Below are 20,272 nucleotides of genomic sequence, written 5' to 3' on the forward strand. Positions count from 1 at the left end.
GAGAAGAATATAGTAAAAACTGCATTGTGTATACCACAAGATTAAGAAAAGTAAAGGAAGGGGTAGGTCAAGGGTGTGTGTGTGTGTGTGTGTGTGTGTGTGTGTGTGTGTGTGTGTGTGTGTGTGTGTGTCTATGTGTCTGTGTGTGTCTGTATGAATATTGAAGAAGTGACACTGATTAAGATACATTGTATTCATACACTTCTTTATGAAATGGTACCTCCTTTGTGTAACTACTTAAAAAAATAAATTGAGTCATCCTGGATATTTTATCTTGAGATATGAGAAAGTTCAGACAGAGCCATGATTAGTCTACTATCATAAGATGAGCTTCCTAGAGGGGAAAGGAGGAAACCATGGAATCTATTATCCTAAATCTCTGGCCACCTGTGTGTGTGTGTGTGTGTGTGTGTGTGTGTGTGTGTGTGTGTGTGTGTGTGTGTGTGTGTGTGTGTATGTGTGTGTGTGTATCTTCCATCAGGCTTAGTATAAATTAAGACTAAGAACTGTCCTGGTTTGCTAGCATATCAGCTCCTTGGCTTTCAGTCACATGGAAAGGATGCAGCTTAGCCTTAAATATAATACTCTTCACAATAGTGCACAGTGAGTGTTTGCTGACAGGGTGATTGTGTGTGCATGCTTATGTATGTATGGAGGTAGGTCAATAACATCTAAATTGAAGGTTATACATTGCAAACATCAAGTAATGGTACATTTGTGATACTCTATCAGCAATATAGTCAATGGAGCTACATTCACAAATCCTCAGAATAGATAAATAGCCTTTCTGAAAATGAAGGGTGGGGTGGGGAAGAGGAGAGATCATGGATATGTCAGTGGCAAATGCCTTCTGGAAATTTCTAGGCTGACATGCAACTGGCTCCAAGGTGGACTTAGCTAGATAAATGTCTTCAGGGGCCTAGGGAGAGGAGTGAAGGATGCCATATGCCATATGTAGGCACTCTGATTGGAAGGCTGATGTGTCATAGCAGACCCTGAAGTTTAGCTGAGAGATTTTGAGGAGTTTCCATCTTTTCCCTTCTTCCATTCTCCAGTATTTTATCTTCTTTTGTAAATGGGTTTGATTGATTTAAATCCTCTCTATTTTTCGGATGGCAGGAATTAGTTATTTTGAGGATCTGTTCCTCTTCTGCAATCTGGTGTCTCTACAGGTGCCAGCGTAGGACTGGACCTAACTGTGGCATTCAGACCCACTTTTACAGCGACTGAGAACATGAAAGAGATGGATATGTTTGAGGCTGATCTGTAGTTTATTTATCAAATGATCAAGTCCTTTTTGTTAAAGAAATAAAAATAGGGACTTGAGTACTGAAAGAGCCAAACTCGTAAACTTATGAATTTTCCTTCTTCATGACTTATGAACCTATCTCCTTTCCTAGGTTATCAGTGCCATTTTTTTTTCAATAAGCACTCACCAAGCCATATACTGGGGTAACTCTCCTGTGTACCAATTTCTCTGAACTTGGACATTTTCTTCCAATAGAAAATTCAGTCTTCATGAAGGAATTTTCCTGGATGGAGTAAGTCAAGTTGCTTTCTTAATTTCAATAACCAAAGACCATCTACCATCCATAAATGCTAAGTTTTCACTTACATTCCTTATATCTCTATATTGCTTTTGCCTTTACATAAAGGAACACTATGAGAAAAAAAGGCTAACTCTGCTTACATAAAAATATTTTGTTTTAATATTATATGATGGCCTGATCACAAGTCATGTGTGGCACTACCAGACAAGGAAGAGCTTTTCCCCACCTACATGGTATGCTAGGCTTTTTTTTTTTTTTTTTTTTTTTTTTTTTTTAGAACATGGCTTCTTTTATATGTGGCTCTATTTTTGGTCTGTGTTGCCCTACTTTCCAACATGAGGTATAATCTCCACATGCCCTGCATTATCACAAAGGGGGATAAAGATAACGATAAAATACCTCGAAAGTACCTGTGAGCCTCTGAAGTTTAAAGCTATCCCATTTATTCTTATTTTGTACAATTGGATGATAAGAGTAAATTAGCTCTGAGAAACAGGTTAAGATGACTTCATAAAGACCACTTTTTACTTTGAGATAGAAGCCTTGCCTTTATATAAGGAAAGTGTGTGTGTGTGTGTGTGTGTGTGTGTGTGTGTGTGCGTGTGTGCATGTGTGTGTGTGTGTGTGTGTGTGTGTGTGTGTGTGTGTGTGTGTGTTACCTTTGGACTGGTGGTAGCTGTTTTTCTCCTAGACCTTGTTTTGCTTTACAGTAAGGACCTTTACAGGAAGAAAAGTCCTTTCATGAAGGATGTCTTGACTTGTGTAACAATGAGACACCTCTGCTGAAATCCTGGAGGACTATTCCTGAGACCAGGGCTGGAAAAGGACCCAAAACTTTTAAGCCTGTTGAGATCTGGATGGTCATAGGGCAAAGGCTCTCATACAGAAAACTGAGTGTCATTTCCATAGATTTTAAATAGCTATTTCTAGTAAAAAAGAGTTTGATATTCCAATCTAAATTTGGGAAATGTTGGATTATGGAAAATTAAGCCATTTTCTTTGCTGTAGGATGCTCCTCGCTTTTAATTGAGAAATATTCCAAGATAATTCTTTTAGGTTTTGTTTGTCTGGGACAGTGATTGACTAAGTGCAGGCTGACCTTGAACTTGAGATCCTCTTGCCTCTGTCTCCCATGTGCTGGGATTATAGGTGTGAATCATCATGCCTGGTTCCATACTCTTTCTCTTTTTGGCTCCTTGTCATAGAATCCTTGGTAGCGTTATTGTTCTCTTGAGCCCAATGTGAGAAGCACTAGAATACTCAGATAAGGCGGTGGTTTCACACATTGGCTGCTGGTTGTAAGGCATCACCTCTCTATGATGGAAATTAAATGAGCTACCTTCTTTAAATCTGTTTCTGAGGATATCACTAGCTGACAGGATAGTAAGACTTTCTGGGTGCTGGGTGCTAGGTTGAGTACTTAAGAACTCACTCATCCTCACAGTTGTCGTATGAAGTAGTGTTCTAATAATTATCATCTTCTGCATTTTACTGACAAAGAAATAAAAGCACCAAAGGGTTAAGAACCTTGTATGCAACTAAGCAAGTGGCTAATAGTGGAAAATCAGATCTACTTGCTCTGTCAGTAACAGAGTTACCATTTAGGCCACAGAGGCTTAAATCCAGGCAGCATAACTCTAGATCCTGTGTTTCTTAGTGCTATGCTCAGCTGACCCATCAATCAGCAACTGGTGCATTAATTCACAATGGTGTGTGCACATAGGGACCAACAATCATGTTTATTAGTGATGGGAAAAATAAAATAAAATTGACAGCAGGCATTTGAAAGCCCTCATGTTCAACACAAATTGAAGAATGATAGCAAGAGGCCGGGCCACTGTTTATTTTATACTTTGCCTCATTAAATTTGTGTTCCCTTAATAGTTATAAAGAAATTGAATGGGATTTCATGGTGGCAGGAGAGAAGGTATATTATCCTCACTGGGTGAGGAGGTGGATCCAGGATTAATTCTTCCAACATGACCCTTGCCTTGGGTCTGACACCTCTTCATCTGTGTAGCTGTATTGTTTTCCTAATCACATCACACTCTTCTTTCTCATGTAGAGCACAAACACACTCAGGCATGCATCAAGCACCTGCTACATAGACACAGACAGACAGAAACACAGATACACAGCCAGCCAGCCAGCCAGCCAGCCAGCCAGACAGACAGACAGACACACACACACACTCACGCTCCTTGTTGCTGCCCCTACACCATTTCACTCAGTCCCCTGGTGTTCTTATAAAATGTATTTGTAGGTTGAGCCAACACAACCATGGCCAGACACATGCACAATCTTGGTTGTGAGATTTAAAATATTCCGAATGTCCAGTATAAGACTTCACTGAATTCTCTCATGCTTAATTCATAGCTAAATCCAACTCTTTCCAAAATCAGTCACAAGAATGGATCTTCTTGAGCTGGGCAGGCAGGCACTGGTGATTCATGCCTGTAATCCTAGCTATTCAGGAGGCTGAGATCTGAGGACTGCAGTTTGAAACCAGCATGGCATGAGAAGCCAGCCTGTCTGTGAGACTCTTATCTCTAATTAACCACACCCAAACTGGAAGTGGAGCTGTGGCTCAAATTGGTAGAGTGCTAGCCTTGAGCAAAAAAGCTCAGGGACAGCACCCAGGCCCTGAGTTCAAAATCCCATGACTGACAAAAAACAAAAAACAAAAAACAAATTGAAGATCTTCTTTGTAGGCTGTTTGGAGATACAGGGGTTAAAAAGTAGAGCTGCTTCCACTGCCATAGAAAATATGTGGGACCAAACTCCCAGGCAGGACGTCAGGGTAGTAGATTTTCTTCCTTGAAAACCTTCCCTTGTGAGGTGCTCAGGTCTTTGGTTCTAGTCTACAGAGTGTTATCTAGGCCCACAGCACATACACTCCTCAGATTTTCCCTTGTTATCATCCTCGGAATACCTTGTTGCTTCTCTTCTCTGCAGAAACCATTTTCACAAGCTTATGCTTACTCATTTGCTGATTGGCTCCAATAGATTTTCAGGAATGAGAAGACAGATGGTTATTGTTTTCTTGAGACCCAACATGCCTGAATCTTTCTTTATCATACTCTCACATGTAATACTTAGTTTTGGATAGCTGAATTCTTGCTTGAGGTGTTTTCACTCAGAATTTTGAACATGTAGATAGAACTGACAGGTGGAGTCTTTTTCTATTCAGAATTTAGAATGTGTTACTTTACTGGCAGTTTCCTTTCTTTGTTGCTGTTCTCTTAAGTTATCTGATAAGGCTTGTTAATGTAGATTTTTCCAAAAAGCTTAGCTTATTAGATGAAGAGGAGGAAGAGGAGGAGGAGAGAGAGAAAAAGAGAGGAGGAGGAGGAGGAGGAGGAGGAGGAGGAGGAGGAGGAGGAGGAGGAGGGGGAGGAGGGGGGGGGAGGAGGAGGAGGAGGAGGGGGGGAGGAGGAGGAGGAGGAGGGGGAGGAGGAGGAGCAGGAGGAGGAAGAGAATCCACTGCTAGTAGTTCCTTGGGAGGAGATCCAGGAATGGGTGGTCAGGTGAGCAGGTGGCAGGTAAGGGGAGTAATATTTTTGTTACTGCTGTGGACAACTGTGTTCAAGCCTACCTAGATATTCCAAGATAGCCTATGGAACACTCCAACAGAATGGTCTCATACAGGGCCAAGGAAATTAGGTGTGTGCCTGCCAGTTCTCATTTTTCAGAGGCTGAGGGCTGCACTTGGAATATGAACTGCTTGGTGGTCTACCATTTGAGCCACACCTCTACTTCTGGCTTTCTGGTGATTAATGGGAAATAAGAGTCTCACAGACTTTCCTGTCTGGGCTGTGTTCAAACTGTGATCCTTAGATCTCAGCTTGATACATAGCTCGGATTACAGGCATGAGTTAGCAGCACCTGGTTTGTCATATCTTTTTGAAGTCTATATTTGTCCTTAGTATCATATTACTCTGGCTCTTCTGGATCCTTCTTCCTTCTTTGTGTGTGTGTGTGTGTGTGTGTGTGTGTGTGTGTGTGTGTGTGTGTGTGTGTATGTACATGTGTGCACATGCACAGGTGTGTGAGTCTTAGTTCTAATAGTGTCTTTCCTTAAATGATTGTAGAGCCTTGGCAATCTATTCATATCTATGAACAAGGTAGTAGTGAGTTGACAGGATGGGGACTGTTGACTAGCATTGCTTCATCTTGTCATGTCATCATCATTATCTTCTTCATCATCATCAGCTCATCATCACCATCACCATCACCATCATCATCATCATCATCATCCCACAATTTTAGGTTTACACTCCATAAATGAGCAAGGTTTATCTCATTCCACACGATGGTTTCCAAATCTATCCATTTTCCTACAACTGTCATAATTTCACTTTTCTTTATGATGAGTAATGGTCCATAGTGTATATATGTCTTTCTTTTACATGAAAACTATAGAAAAAATTTACTAGGAAAGGAATATACTTTTGGTTGTTGTTGGTCATGGGGCTTGAACTCAGGGCCTGGGTGCCGTCCCTGAGCTTTTTTGCTGAAGGTTAGTGCTCTGACACTTTGAGCCACAATACCACTTCACGTTTTCTGGTGGTTAATTGGAAATAAGAATCTCATTGATTTTCCTGCCTGGGCTGACCTTGAACTGTGGTCCTCAGATCTCAGCCTCCTGAGCATCTACAGTTATGAGCCACCAGCACTCGGCCAGAGATCTTTCTTGTATATTTATTTACTTCCTTTTGGATATATGCCCAAGAATGGTATGTTGGTGTTCATAAAGTAGGTTTATTTATTTATTTTTTGAGGAGATTCCATACTCATTTCCATAGTAGTTGCACTAGTTCGCATTCTCACTAACAACATTCCTCCCTGGTGCCAACCCTCCCCCCCCCCCCACCTGGCGCCCCCATCATCTCCAGCATTCTATATTGTTCGTTTTCTTGATGACTGCCATTATTACTGGAATGAGATAAAATCTCAGGGTAGTCTTGATTCACATTTCCTTTATGGCTCAAGGATGTTGAACATTTCTTCATGCATTTATTAGCCATTTGATGTCTTCTTCTGAGGGCTATCTGTTCGCTTGCCCATTTTCTCTTCTAAGTTTACGTGTTTACTTTTCAACTGGAGGGCCTTTGAGGGACTTACAGGCATTTCTCACTGATGATTTAAGAGGAATATACTTTTACGCTTCTACTTTGAAGATGAGAAAAACTAAAAAGCGGAGTTAAGTGACTTGCCCAGGTAACATAGCTGCTACATGGTAGAAGGAAATGGAATCCAATCCAGATTCTAAACATGGCTATTTATTTACTGTACTTTACTGTGCTCTGATTTCCATATAATGTTAAATTAGCTTGAACATCTAGAAATAATAGCATTGACTAATATAATTTCCTATCCTCAACAGGCACCATGTCCGGCTCTGGGGATGCAAACGTAGTAGCAGAGTTCTCCCCTCAAGCCTCAGCACATGTAAAATATCACTGTCTAGGTAGGTGTGGGGAGGAAACCCCCCTTCACTGAAATGCTTACTGTGGCACCTGCCACAGAGGAGAGGAAATGATGACCTCTAAAGGATGAATGGAGCATTCTAGAAGGGAGGAGGGGGAATCAATCCTGGGCAAGGAAAGAAAGGAAAATGGCTGAGTGCAGGTGTGGAAACAAGTAGAGTTTCAAGTCTGACTCTGAAACTCTTAAGGAGATTCCTATGGACATGTGGAGAGGATAAGGAGACAGAAAATAGAAGATGTAATAGGTGTGGTAATATGATAACACCTATGGGTGTCCACTTTCTCTATTCTCACTTTTTTTCCCCAAAGAGTCCCACCAGGTAAATATCATTATCCTGATATGATAACTCAGGAAACAAGGGTTCAGAGAGCTTATTGACTTCTCCAGCATTCCAAAGACCTTTCTAGGCTTTGTGACTTTATTAACTTCTCCAGCATTCCAAAGACCTTTCTAGGCTTTGTGACCTTTTCCAGAGTTGTGGGGGACAGAATACTGGTGTCCTGGGTCTTTGTTCTTAGAAAAGCCCTATCTGGCAGCCCCACTGGCCAGGGCTGAGATGGCAGCTGTAAACTCAAGAAGCCCAACAAGGGAATGGTATGCCCTAGCTGTATTTTGGAGAGACAGCTGATGGTAGACAGTTGTATGGCTTCTGGGTTAGGGAAGTTTCCTAGAGATATGAAAATCTAGAAGTCATTTAATAAGTAACTGACAAGGGAAGGGCTGATGGTGAGTACAATAGTTTTTGACAAGTGAGATGGAGGGAGGAGACATATGCAGCTAACAGGATTAAAACAGTATGTTGTTATACACTCGTACAGGGAGGTATATAGGACATTAAGTGGGACTCAGGAGACACTGAGTATTTTGCTGGGTAACAGGGGAGTTGGATGTTGCCATTAAATCTCAAGGATAGGAGAGAAAAGCAGCCATGTGGCATCCAGTTGATCTATACGGGGAGCTGCTGGAAAAATGAGTCTGGAGGAAGACATCCCTTGCATGTAGAGATCTGAAGTTGCCAGCCAACAGGTGAGGATTAAAGCCACAGGAAAAGAGAAGATAGCCTGGAGCTGGTAGCTCAAGCCTGTAATCCTAGCTACTCAGAGGCTGAGATCTGAGAAGCTCAGTTTGAAGCCAGCCCAGGCAAGAAAGTCCATGAGTCTCTTATCTCTAATAAACTACTCAGGAAAAGCTGGAAGTGGAGCTGTGGCTCAAGTAGTAGAGCATGCATTAACTTTGAGTACAAAGAAGCTCAGGGACAGTGCCTAGGCCCTGAATTCAAGCCCCAGGACTGGAAAAAAAAATACTCATTCTATAGACCTAGAAGAAAAGAGTCAATGTTGATTCTTAAGGAGCAAGTACCAGAAGAAGCATACAAAGAAGTTGAAATGAAAAACACAAATAGAGCTTATACCTCTAATTACCTTACTTGTTTTATAGAATAAACACTTTAGAAGTAGTAGGAATTATGATTTCCACCTCACAGATCTGAACAGTAAAATGCAGAAACATATAGCACAGTGCTCCAAGAGTGGCATTTAATAAAATGGCAGCTATCTTATTTCTAAGGTGTCATGGCAAGTGAACCAAAGCTGTTTGACCTGACGGTTAGTTTTCTCCATGATTATAGTAACTTTAACCCCACTACACTTATTCCTAGACTAATCTGCTGGAATGATTCTGGGCATACCAAATGTAAGGCACTGACATCTATGTTCTGTTAGTGTAGCTGTGTACACACCTGCATAGCTAGCCGTAGAAGTAGAAAAGCACTGACAACTTCAGGGGAAAGAGCCATTCTGGAGAGTATGGAACATTACAAACTAATAGCAAGAAACTGGATTTAAAATCCATTTTTAATGAGGGTTAAGGAGAACTCAAAATTGTCCTATTCGATTAGATAAACATTTTGTAGTCTGAAAATGAATGGCTACCCTTTTTTTTTTGGTAACTATTATACTACCAAAAAAGATCCAATTAAAAGAATAGACAGTTCTGATGTCAGAATGTATCAGGAGCAAAAGGAAAGCATGGAGATTTTTTTTTCTTTAAATGATAGCATTCTGTCATGTACCTGTCACTATGACCAAAGTTCTCAATAATTGAGTGTAGCTCAGAGTAGGTGGGGTGGGCTTCCATTGCTCTGGGAGATGTGGAGAGCAGATTCCCAGGACTGCACTTAAATAAAATCGGTGGGTACCATTTCTGACAAATGGCTTCCATGTTTTCTTTTCCCTTTTAATTTTTTGGTCTGTTGTGAGGGTTGAACTCAGGGCCTGGGCTCTGCCCCTGTGCTCTTTTTGCTCAAGTCTAGTGCTCTATCACTTTGATCCACATCTCCACTTTTGGTGGTTAATTGAGCCACATTTCCACTTTGAGCCACATCTCTACTTTTTGGTGGATAATTGGAGATAAGAGTCTCATGGGCTGGGGCTGGGAAGGTGGCTCAGTGGTAGAGCGCTTGCCTCGCATGCCTGAGGCCCTGGGTTCAATTCCTCAGCACCACATAAGCAAAAAAGAAAAAAAAAGCCGGAAGTGGCACTGTGGCTCAAGTGGTAGAGCACTAGCCTTGAGCTGAAGAGCTGAGGGACAGCGCCCAGGCCCAGAGTTCAGGCCCCATGACCGGACCCCCCCCCTCAAAAAAAAAAGAGTCTCATGGACTTTCCTGCCCAGGCAGGCTTTGAATTGCAATTCTCAGATCTCAGCCTCCTGAGTAGCTAGGATTACAGGTTTGAGCCACCAGTGCCTGGCTTGGCTTCCATGTTTTCTATGGCACTTTTTTTTTTTTTTGTTTGTCCATGCATGTTTGTGATGTATTACATTTTCAGTTTTGGAGGGCTTGCTAACTAAAAACAGGGCCCCAGACCCAATTAGTACAGTACTCTGTAACTTTTTAGATGAATGTGTTCAGCTTTGAGGAAATTTTTCTGAGCGAGCCTGAGACAGGACAAGAGAATGAATTTTCTTTGAGGCAGTTGCTCAATTGTGAGGAAGTTGCCTCTTTAATTAAAAAAATTTTTTTTGGTGGGACTGGGAATTGAACTCAAGTCTTGCTTGCTCATGGCCGGCACTCTACCACTTGAGCCACGTCTGACTTTTTGCTGGTTAAGTGGAGCTGGAGTCTTGCAGGCTTTTCTGCCTCGGCTGGCTTTGGACCTTTGTCCTCCAGGTCGCAACCTCCTGAGTAGCTAGGATTACAGGTGTGAGGCACCAGCACTTGGCAACCTCCTTAATTTTTAAAAATTGGTTGGAAGAGCAATCAAATTCCCTTTAGTCTTTATTGCCAGGGTCAACCTGATGTCACTTGGAAGCATGATTATGTTGCATTTTTGTAATAATACGTGTTCATAAAAATGAGTATGAGAGGGGCTGGGAAGGTGGCTCAGTGTAGAGTGCCTGCCTTGCATGCATGAGGCCCTGGGTTCAATTCCTCAGCACCACATAAGCAGAAAAAGCCAGAAGCAGTGCTGTGGCTCAAGTGGTAGAGCGCTAGCCTTGAGCTGAAGGACTGAGGCACAGCGCCCAGGCCCAGAGTTCAGGCCCCATGACCGACAAAAAAAAAAAAAAAGAAAAAAGAAAAAAGAATGAGAGAACGTCTTTTCAATGCAGGAAGCGCCTAAAGAGCTTATTGGTACCAGGTTGAGGGTATGGCTCAGGTGGTACAGTGCTAGCCAGTGAGTGAAAACAAACATCAGATAGGGAGTTTAAGTCCTGGTCTGGGACCAAAAACTAAAAAAATATTTCTGTGAGGAGACACAAATTAGTGAGGACTGGTTTCCAAGTCAGAAATGCAGAACCGAATTTGAAATGAGAGCTGCTGGTAGTGAAAGGCACTATAGATGATTAATTCATGTTTCCTGAGATACTTGCCTTTCATAACTTCCTTCCTTTTCCCTTCTAAGATCCAATTGCTCCTCTAATCTGCAGTTAACAGCTAAAGAAGTCTCTTGGAAGAATGATAAAGAAGTTGAAGAGGGTCAATAGGATTAGAAAAGAGTAGAAGGAGAAAGGAAAAGAGACCGAGAGAAACAGAGAGGTTGGCTGGGTAGGAAGAATCATTTCTTATTCTATTAAAAATTCTCAAAACTAAAAATAACCGACAGTAGTCAGCTCTTTTTCCTATCAGGTGCTTCTAGGTTAATCTCTTTACTCTTAAGCTCCATCACATTTTATTGTCAGTGCAGTGAATATTGTCCTCAGAGGACAGGCAGACAGATAGAGAAAACCCACAGTTTCCTCATGAAGCTTAAAATTGAGTTGGAGACCAGAAAGTACTTCTAAGAGGCAAGAATGAATACGGCCAGTCGCAGAATACCTATGCAAGACAAAAAGCACAGTGGGGCAGAGGGCTGGCTGCTGAGATTGGGAATTAGTGTTTATCTGAGAAAGGAAGTTTGGGGCCTAGAATTTGGGGGTAAAGGAAGAGCAGAAGAGAAAAGAAAATGATTTGAGCACTTAAAATCTCTAATGCATTTTAAAATCAAGAATAGTTAAATGTTAATTAACCTTCCAAATTAGAGTAGTAATTTAATTTAACGTGAACAGGGATGAACAGGGAAAGGGAATTATGGCTGAGAAATTTGCTTATTGGACAATGGAGAATTGCATTGCTGTAATTTCTTCTTCTTTTTTTTCCCTCCTCTTTTTTTCTTTTTCTTCCTTGGCCTGTTCAACCTCCCAATGTTATCTCTTTTCTCAAGTCAGATCACGAATTAATGTGCCCTCTTATAGAAGTCATGGGTGATAAAATTACATCACAGTTTACTCTACATGCTATCTTTCATAAAAACAACCAAAAAAGCATGACCTTTTCTTAAAATGACCATGAGGCTTTTAGTTTTCATTGTTTGATAGCCTTCATTACAAAGGCTCTTCCCTGGCAGAAGAGTTGAGATTTCAACAGTCTTTTTTTTTTTTTTTTGGTAGACCTTGGAAATTTGCTTCCAGACCCACCCTCTTTTCTTAGTTAAATCTCCTTTCTATCTTGATTTCTCATAGACTCTCACCTTCATATGTTCAAAATAGCATTCTGTAAGTCCTGAATCCCCTTTTGTATTTAGTTTTCCTCCTGTATCCCCCATTGCAGGACAACACCCATGTCCAGGTTGGAGTGAGATCTGTGTTGGTGTGAAGAGGTGATTGGCTCCTATCTTTTAATGATTGGCAGTCTCTGGCCCATTCCTTTCTACTTCTCTCCTCATCACCCCTTCTACCATTTTACTCTTACTAGGATTAGAACTTGCCTAGACTTCTCCATTCCTTCCCCCTTCTCCACACCCAACCAAGCCAATTCCCTTCGGTTTGACCTCCTCATGGTCTTTTGGATCTGGCCCTTTTAGCCAACCCTGGCTTACGCTTCTTCTTTCTCATGTAGAACACAAGGCAACCTTGTTTCTAAATGTCTTCTCACACTCCTTGTTTACCCACCTTCACAGCTGTGCCTGGATGGTATTCTGAAAACCCCACCTTTTTCTGATAAAACTCCTTCTTGCACAGCCTTTCTCTCCAGCTTCATCTTCCACCAGCTTCTTCCATGCATGTATTTTCGTGTGTATCAAACACCTTCACAGCTCTCATAACTCAATTTTCTTTAAGGCTTTTGGTGGCTTCATCTCATCTAGAATTGCTGTTCCGAGACTCCCCAGAGGTGATCCATAGCAGGATCCAACTTCCCAGATGTGTGTGTTAACCTTGCAACAGAAACATTTGTGCTCTCCACCACTGGTCCATAAACGCTCCTGAATGTCTTAACTCACTTTTGTAAGCCCTTCATCTGGCTCAATTTCAAACACAGTTTGTTCCCTGAAAGTTCGATGAGAGGATGAATTTTTCTGAATGTGTTGAAGTTGTTGTCATAATTTACTTTGAAGTTAGGCATTGCAATTAGTAATACTGATATTTTCTAATTAGCAGATTTGCTAATCAAACTTTTTTTTTTGGGTGACAGTCCTAGGGCTTGAACTCAGGGCCTGAACTTTTTTTTTGGCTCAAGGCTAGCACTCTGTCACTTGATCCACAGCTCTACTTCTAGCTTTTTGGAGGTAAGGGCCCCACAGACTCTCCTGCCCAGACTGTCTTCAGATATCAGCCTCCTGAGTAGCTAGGATTACAAGCATGAGGTACCTGCACTTGTTTCAAAGATCTTATAGTACCTGGACATTAACAGGATTTCTGCTACTATATATATATATATATATATATATATATATATATATATATATATATATATATATATATATATATATATATATATATATATATATATATATAGCAAAGTAATAGGTAGAAAAACGGATTGCTTATTTGACTTAAGAAATCAATATTGGAGCTTAGGTGCAATGTGTGGATCTGTTCAGGGAAAACTAAGAAATTAATCTTGCTATAATTTCATTAAAAAGTCAACCTGGCTGTTGTATGGGTCCTGAATTGGTGCCCTGTGCTGCCAAGAGAACAGCGGCCTTGGAAGACTATTAAAACCTGAGCTGATGAATTTTCCTCAATTTATAATGTAGAATTATTCTTTGTGTAATGCTGTCTACATGGTATTGGATTTTCCATTATTAGAAGATTTAAAAGCCACTTTGGACTAACAGTTATTTACATTTCTAATTTGTCATGTTAAATGTTAGGGCAAAACTTCAGTGGCTGGAACAAAATATTCGAAAGGTATAATCTTTAGCCCTCCAATGAATCCCTCCCCTGTACAAACACAGACTCAGGTCTCCCCCTCTCATTTGTTTATGCTTTTCAGAAGTACCCAGTTATATTTACTTACTTACTTACTCACTTACTTACTTTATTTGTTTATATTTTTTTCAGTCCTGAGGCTTGAACTTGGCCTGGGCAATGTCCCTGAACTTTGCTCAAGGCTAGCATTCTACCACTTGAGCCACAGCTCTGCTTGTGGGTTGTGTGTGTGTGTGTGTGTGTGTGTGTGATAATTGGTGATAAGAGTCTCATGGACTTTCCTGCCAAGGCTGGCTTTAAAGTGCGATCCTTAGCATCCTGAGTAACTAGGATGACAGGCATGAGCCTAGTAGAGCTTGCCCATTCTTTCATTTTAATCTGAGCATCCAACAGTCTCTCTCTTTCTGTCTCTTGGGACATCTAAAAAGAAAGTTTTTTTTTTTCTGACATAAGAAGTACTTAAATGTATCATAGGCCTTGATGACTGATCAAAGGTGGAATAGATGTGTGTAACTAGAAGTCAGATTAAGACACAGAGCATGTCTAGTAACTCATAATCTCTGTTTCCTCTACCACTCCAAGTGTCAATCCAGGACCAAAACCATGTTCTTAATTTCTCTCTTCATTGGTTACTTCTTCTTCTATTTGAACTTTAAAAAGGAATATAACTGCACAATTTGTTGTAGTCCTTTTTGTTTTGATTTCTTCCTTCAGAGTTAGGTTGATGAGTTCATCATCATCATCATCATCATCATCATCATCATCATCATCATCATCATCATCATTTTTGCATGTAACAATAGGTTTTTTCCTTGTAACACCATGCAGGATTCTATTGTGTGGGATACTTTCATTTCTTTTTTTTTTTTTTGGATACTTTCATTTCTGTATTCTGCAATGACTTCCTAGTTGTTCCCAATTTGGTGTTTGCATGAGCACTGTCTGTGTTCTAAGAACATTGTTTATGTTGCTTCAGTGAACATACATATTCCTATTGAGTTGCTGGACCACATGTGCCTGTTTTATTCTTAATGTATGTCACTGATATTCCAAAGTAGCCATACCAGCTCACACCCATGCCATCTGTGTTTGAAATTAGTCAACCAATAGCTGTTGTTATTAAAAAAATGATAGTCATTTTGGTAGGTGAGTAGCAGTATCTCATTGTGCTTTCTATCTGCATTGTCCTGATGGATGAAATTGAATACAGTCCCAATAGGTCTTTTTGCCAATTTGAATTTTTTTTAGGTAGTAAAGATCCAGTTCAAAACATATGCCTGTATATCTGTTATGTAGGCCCTGCTTTCATTTGTAGGACCCTCTCCTGACTTTCTTGCCCACTGTGCTTACAGATCTTTTGGCCTGTGCATGCTAGTCAAGTGTTCTACTGTTGGGCTATACCCTCACCTTTTTCATTTGTGATTCTTCTTTTTTTTTTATTTGGGTCCGGTCATGGGGCCTGAACTCTTGGTCTGGGCGTTGTCCCTCAGTTCTTCAGCTCAAGGGTAGCACTCTACCACTTGAACCACAGCACCATTTCTGGCTTTTTTCTTTTTGCTTATGTGGTGCTAAGGAATCGAACCCAGGGCCTCATGCATGCAAGGCAAGTGCTCCACCACTGAGCCACTTTCCCAGCCCCTTATTTGTGATTCTTTTGATGAATAAATATATCTAAAATAGCTCTCCCATTTTGGACCTTGTTTTGTCACTGTCTTAACTACTATTTTTTTGGAGCAGAAGTATTTCATCTTTAAAAATGTCTAATTTGTTAATTAGGGTATATCTCGCCTTAAAGTTTTTGTCTTCCATGGATTCTATTTTTTTTTTCTTTGGGTCTGGAAATGTGATTTGTTTACCTGCTACTTTCAAAGCCTCAATATATTTTGAATTATTTTTAGTATATAGGATGAGGTGAGAGTTGAGGTTAGTTTTTCTCCACGTGGTTATCTAATTGAAAATCATGCATTTTTTTTCCTCTGAAGCATGATGTCAAGTTTGTCTTAAATTACATGTTTCTCCACATGTGAATCTGTTGCTCTTCCATTTTGTTTTGCCACTGTGGTATCTCTGTGCTACACTGCCTTAATTGTTTTACTTGACTATCAGTCAAGAATATCAGATATCCTTTGGAAAATTTAGCTCTTTAAAGATGGCATTCTCTATTCTGTGTCCTTTTTATTTCCAATGCATTTTAGAATTCATTTCCAAATTTCCAAAATAACTTTACTTCAGGATTTTAGTTGGTACTGAATTATAGCTATAGCTATAGTTCAGTCTTTAAAATATTGAATCAAATAGGATGTATATCCTTCCATTTATTCAAATATTTCTTAATTTGTCTCATGTTTTATGTGTGTCCCGTGTTTCTTCTTTTTTTTCCTTTTTTTTTACAATTTTATTTATGGATATATTATGCCTTCTGGTACTATTTGAATGGTATCATTTTCCAGTTTAATTTTCTAAACTTGAAAATTAAATTAAGCTTAAATTTCTATACTTGATAGTATATTGAAATATGATTGATTTACACATTTGACTTTGCATCTAGTAATATTACTAAGTCTAATTACATGTGGTAATTTCCATGGTAAATTTAGGATTAAAAGTATGATATTATTTCACTTGCAGATAATAATAGTTCTTGGGCTGGGAAGATGGCTTAGTGGTAGAGTGCTTGCCTTGCATGCCTGAGGCCCTGGGTTCGATTCCTCAGCACCACATAAGCAAAAAGAAAAAAGCTGGAAGTGGCACTGTGGCTCAAGTGGTAGAGTGCTAGCCTTGAGCTGAAGAGCTGAGGGACAGTGCTCAGGTCCAGAGTACAGGTCCCATGACCGGACCCCCAAAAATAATAATAATAAAATAGTTCTTGATTTCTCCCCACCTCTTTTTTTTTTTTTTTTGCTGGTCCTGGGGCTTGAACTCAAGGCCTGGGCGCTGTCCCTCAGCTTCTGCTCAAGGCTAGTGCTCTACCACTTCAGCCACAGCACCACTTCTGGCATTTTCTAGGAAATGAGAGTCTCAAGGACTTCCCTGCCTGGGCTAGCTTTGAACCACAATCCTCAGATCTTAGTCTCCTGAGTAGCTAGGATTATAAGTGAGTCACAGGTGCATGATTCCCATTGTAGTTTTTTTTTTTAAATTTTAATTTTTTTTTTTTTGGGTCCGGTCATGGGGCCTGAACTCTGGGCTTGGGTGCTGTCCCTCAGCTCTTCAGCTCAAGGCTAGCGTTCTACCACTTGAGCCACAGCACCACTTCTGGCTTTTTTCTTTTTGCTTATGTGGTGCTGAGGAGTCGAACCCAGGGCCTCATGCATGCAAGGCAAGTGCTCTACCACTGAGCCACCCTCCCAGCCCTATTTTAATTTTTTTTTTTAACAGTAGTGAGGATTTAACGCAGAGTCTGATTCTTGCCAGACTAATGTTCTACCATTTGAGCCACATTCCCAGTACATGTTTTTCAATAGAGTCCTGTCCTTTTTTCTGGGCCAGCCCCAGACCATGAGTAGAGTAGATGGAATGACAGGCAGGACAGGCAGGAACTGCCATACTCAGCCCTCAACCTAGAATTTTAGAAGACCAGCAGTGCCTTGCTAGAAATAGGGATTCAGAGAAGAGGTGTCAGGAGAGGAGAGTCTGTGTGAATGTGTGAAAGAGAATGAGCATTGGCATAGGCATTGGGCGAGGTCCAGGTGAGAGACTGAAGGGGCTCACCTAGTGTTCTCTTGAAGATTCCAGAGTTTCAGGAGACATAGTGTGACCTATGTGTGGTTAGTCATACTGGCGAATGTTACCTAACATTGTTTTCTAAATTTCATCATCACTGAATTGAAAGACCAAATTGATTAACATCAATGATAACATTTATAGTAATAGAGGAAAACACGAACCTCTTACTTGTGCCCAAATAAAACTGCTTTGTGACCATTTGGGAACTTTTGAAGGAATAATCTATTCTGCATGCATGCTGTTTGGAAGTTCCCCTGAAAATGTCCCATTTTGTCTTAATAAAGGTATTTTGGGAAGGAAACAGAATAGAGCTTTAAACTCCAATTAGCCAGTGCTATTGGAAATTAATAACACTTAGACGTGCTGGAAATGACTTCATATCTGAGCTCCTTCCCATTGTGTGATGGCTATAATTTACAAATTTAATAGTAAATGTCCTCTTAGAGAAACTGCCTCTCCTTGTGTTATGGGAGGTTTTTTTTTTTTATGATTAAACTATACCTCTTTCCTTGTGGTTGTTTTCTAGACATTTATGTTACCATTTTTGCTTATCAGTAATGGTTCACAAATTTCCTAACACAGAGCAATTAATATCTGTCAGTAGAAATAAATTACATTTTTCATCGCTTGTGACACGTTCTCAAATGCTGTTTGAAAGTGCCACAATTATGCGTCATCATGCTATGTAATTTTGGTGCCTGTGCACCACATGGTATAGTGCTTTCGAGATATGATTTATATTTTATGTTTTTTTTTCCGAACTGAATTAATAAGATAGGTGCAAGGATTGGGTTGTAAGTTGGAAAAATGGCATCTTTGTGGAATAATTTGTATTATTTCCAACCGCAAGCAGTTTGTCTTTTAGAATTGTTCACACATGTCATACACATTTGTGAATGCAAATTGTGAGTCTTACTGTTTTACCACTAGGAACTTTTGTCTTATGTACTCAGAAGGTACAACATGCTTTTGGAAATTGAGTGCCTAGAATATATGTATATTTGGAACACATTTTTCATTGTCCTGGGAAAGAGGTATATAATATTTGTAAAATTATTACCCCTGTTGGGTCTTGGCCCTGTAAGCATAGTCGGGCCACCCCGGCACCTCTGACTGCAGAGAAGGGATCAAGATACAGTGGGCTCAAGTCACCTTCTGCTTATCTGTGGCTCCAGTCTCTCTCTGTGGGCCCTGTAGCCTGGAGTGAGTAAGTCTGATTTTGGCCTTTGGCTTTATCTTAGTGTTGGTTCCACTTGCCCTTGGCTTAATAGATTCCAACTTGCCCCCAGTCTTCTGCTACTCACCCTTCATCTCTTATTCAGTTCAGGATGATGAGACAGGTCAAGAGGATGGAGGAGGGAGGCTGCCAGGAATTGGGGTACAAACCTGACAAATCATGCAGGACTCGAGCTTACTGATTAAGCCCCTGGGACTGCAGTTGTATTTGCAGTGTCTCTGCAGTGGCCCTCATCAGTAGTGGCTAATTAATGACCCTCCACCAACCAGGCTGAGTTAGAGCCACGCTTTCATCACTGCCATTCTTCAAAGAGCAGTGCACTCGATCCTGCTAGACTCCAGTCAGCCATCCCACCTGACACAGCAAAGAAGAGCCTGATCCCCTCAGTTTATAATTCAAAGAATATTACAACTGGCATTCCGTTATCCTCCAGAGAAATGAGGTGAGGGAAGGCCACAGTCACTCACTCAGTCTGTGTAGAATATTCACTCTGCCCACACGTTGAACTGAGTATGAGATCGCTGAACAATGCAGTTGGAGGATGGAGGTTTTCATCTTCCCTCTCAATCTCCACCTTTTTTCCTTCCTTTTTTAGATATAACTTTTGAACTGGATTTCTTTAGGTCTCGATAAAATACACACAGGCATAGAAGAAGCTAAACACCTCAAATACAAGAATCTGACCACAAGGACATCCTTATTTTGTGTTGATTCCTTCAGGATAGGCTGAAGTATTTCTGTGTATCATAGCAGCCCAGCTGTGAGCAAAGTTGAGGCTGCACTGTTTTTAAAACTTCAGAAGAAGAAGCTGCGTGCAATTCCTCAACGGAATTAAAAAAAAAAAAAGGAGGCATCTTAGTGAATAGAGAACTGTCTTCCTGTGCGGGAGTCAAAGCCACCAGATCCCCAATAGAATTTTAACAGTTGCTATTAGTTAAATGGGTTTCAGCCATTCCAAGCCATCTCCAGGGAGTCGCGATTGTTGTATATTTTTAATTACAGGAACATTGAAAGCAATCACCTGACATCAGCTTTCTTTTGAAGTGAGTTACAAAGCAAGTCTTTCACTCTGCTAATTCTTTTGTTTACCCAGTCACCATGTATTTTTCAGCAAGTCACTTTAGGACGAAGAGTTCATTGTAGGATTGAATTTTAATATAGTGAATCAGAATTCAAAAAGTGCAAGGAACCTTAGAGATTATGGACTTCTCATTTTTCTATTACATTTCTAAAACAAATACCTAAAATGATTAAATATGAACAAAGGAACTAAACCTGTTCCCTGGATGGCACATTGATAATTGGTACTAACCTTTTTTTTAAAGAATAAGGCATTAGGTTAATTGGGATTATGTGGAGACAGATGCATTGTATTTTCAAACATCTTATTAGCGATTCCCTATTGAGCCCCTCTTCCATTGTAACATTTAGAGAGAAGTTCATTTTTGTAATATTTATAGTTTTGGTTTTTTTGTGTGCCAGTCCTGCGGCTTGTACTCTGGGTCCAGGCTCCATCCCTGAGCCCCTTTTGCCAGCAATCTACCACTTGAGCCACAGCTCTACTTTAGGCTTTTTCTGTGATTAA

At 40.4% G+C, this 20,272-nt stretch overlaps 1 protein-coding gene across 2 annotated transcripts in view; it reads left to right on the plus strand.

Moving 5' to 3' along the window:
* Positions 1 to 20,272, plus strand: part of Dcdc2 (doublecortin domain containing 2) — a 147,290-nt gene that overhangs the window by 65,125 nt on the left and 61,893 nt on the right. The window contains exon 9 of one of the 2 annotated variants that reach the window (XM_070024463.1): positions 6,937 to 7,020. The exons of the other annotated variant lie outside the window; for it this stretch is intronic. Within the exon in view, the coding sequence (XP_069880564.1) occupies positions 6,937 to 7,020 (84 nt within the window). The remainder of the gene's footprint in view (positions 1 to 6,936; positions 7,021 to 20,272) is intronic. 2 annotated transcript variants of the gene reach the window in all.

This window comes from Dipodomys merriami, unplaced genomic scaffold (genome assembly GCF_024711535.1).
Source record: "Dipodomys merriami isolate MVZ:Mamm:240054 unplaced genomic scaffold, mDipMer1.0.p SCAF_16, whole genome shotgun sequence".
Lineage (NCBI taxonomy): Eukaryota > Metazoa > Chordata > Mammalia > Rodentia > Heteromyidae > Dipodomys > Dipodomys merriami.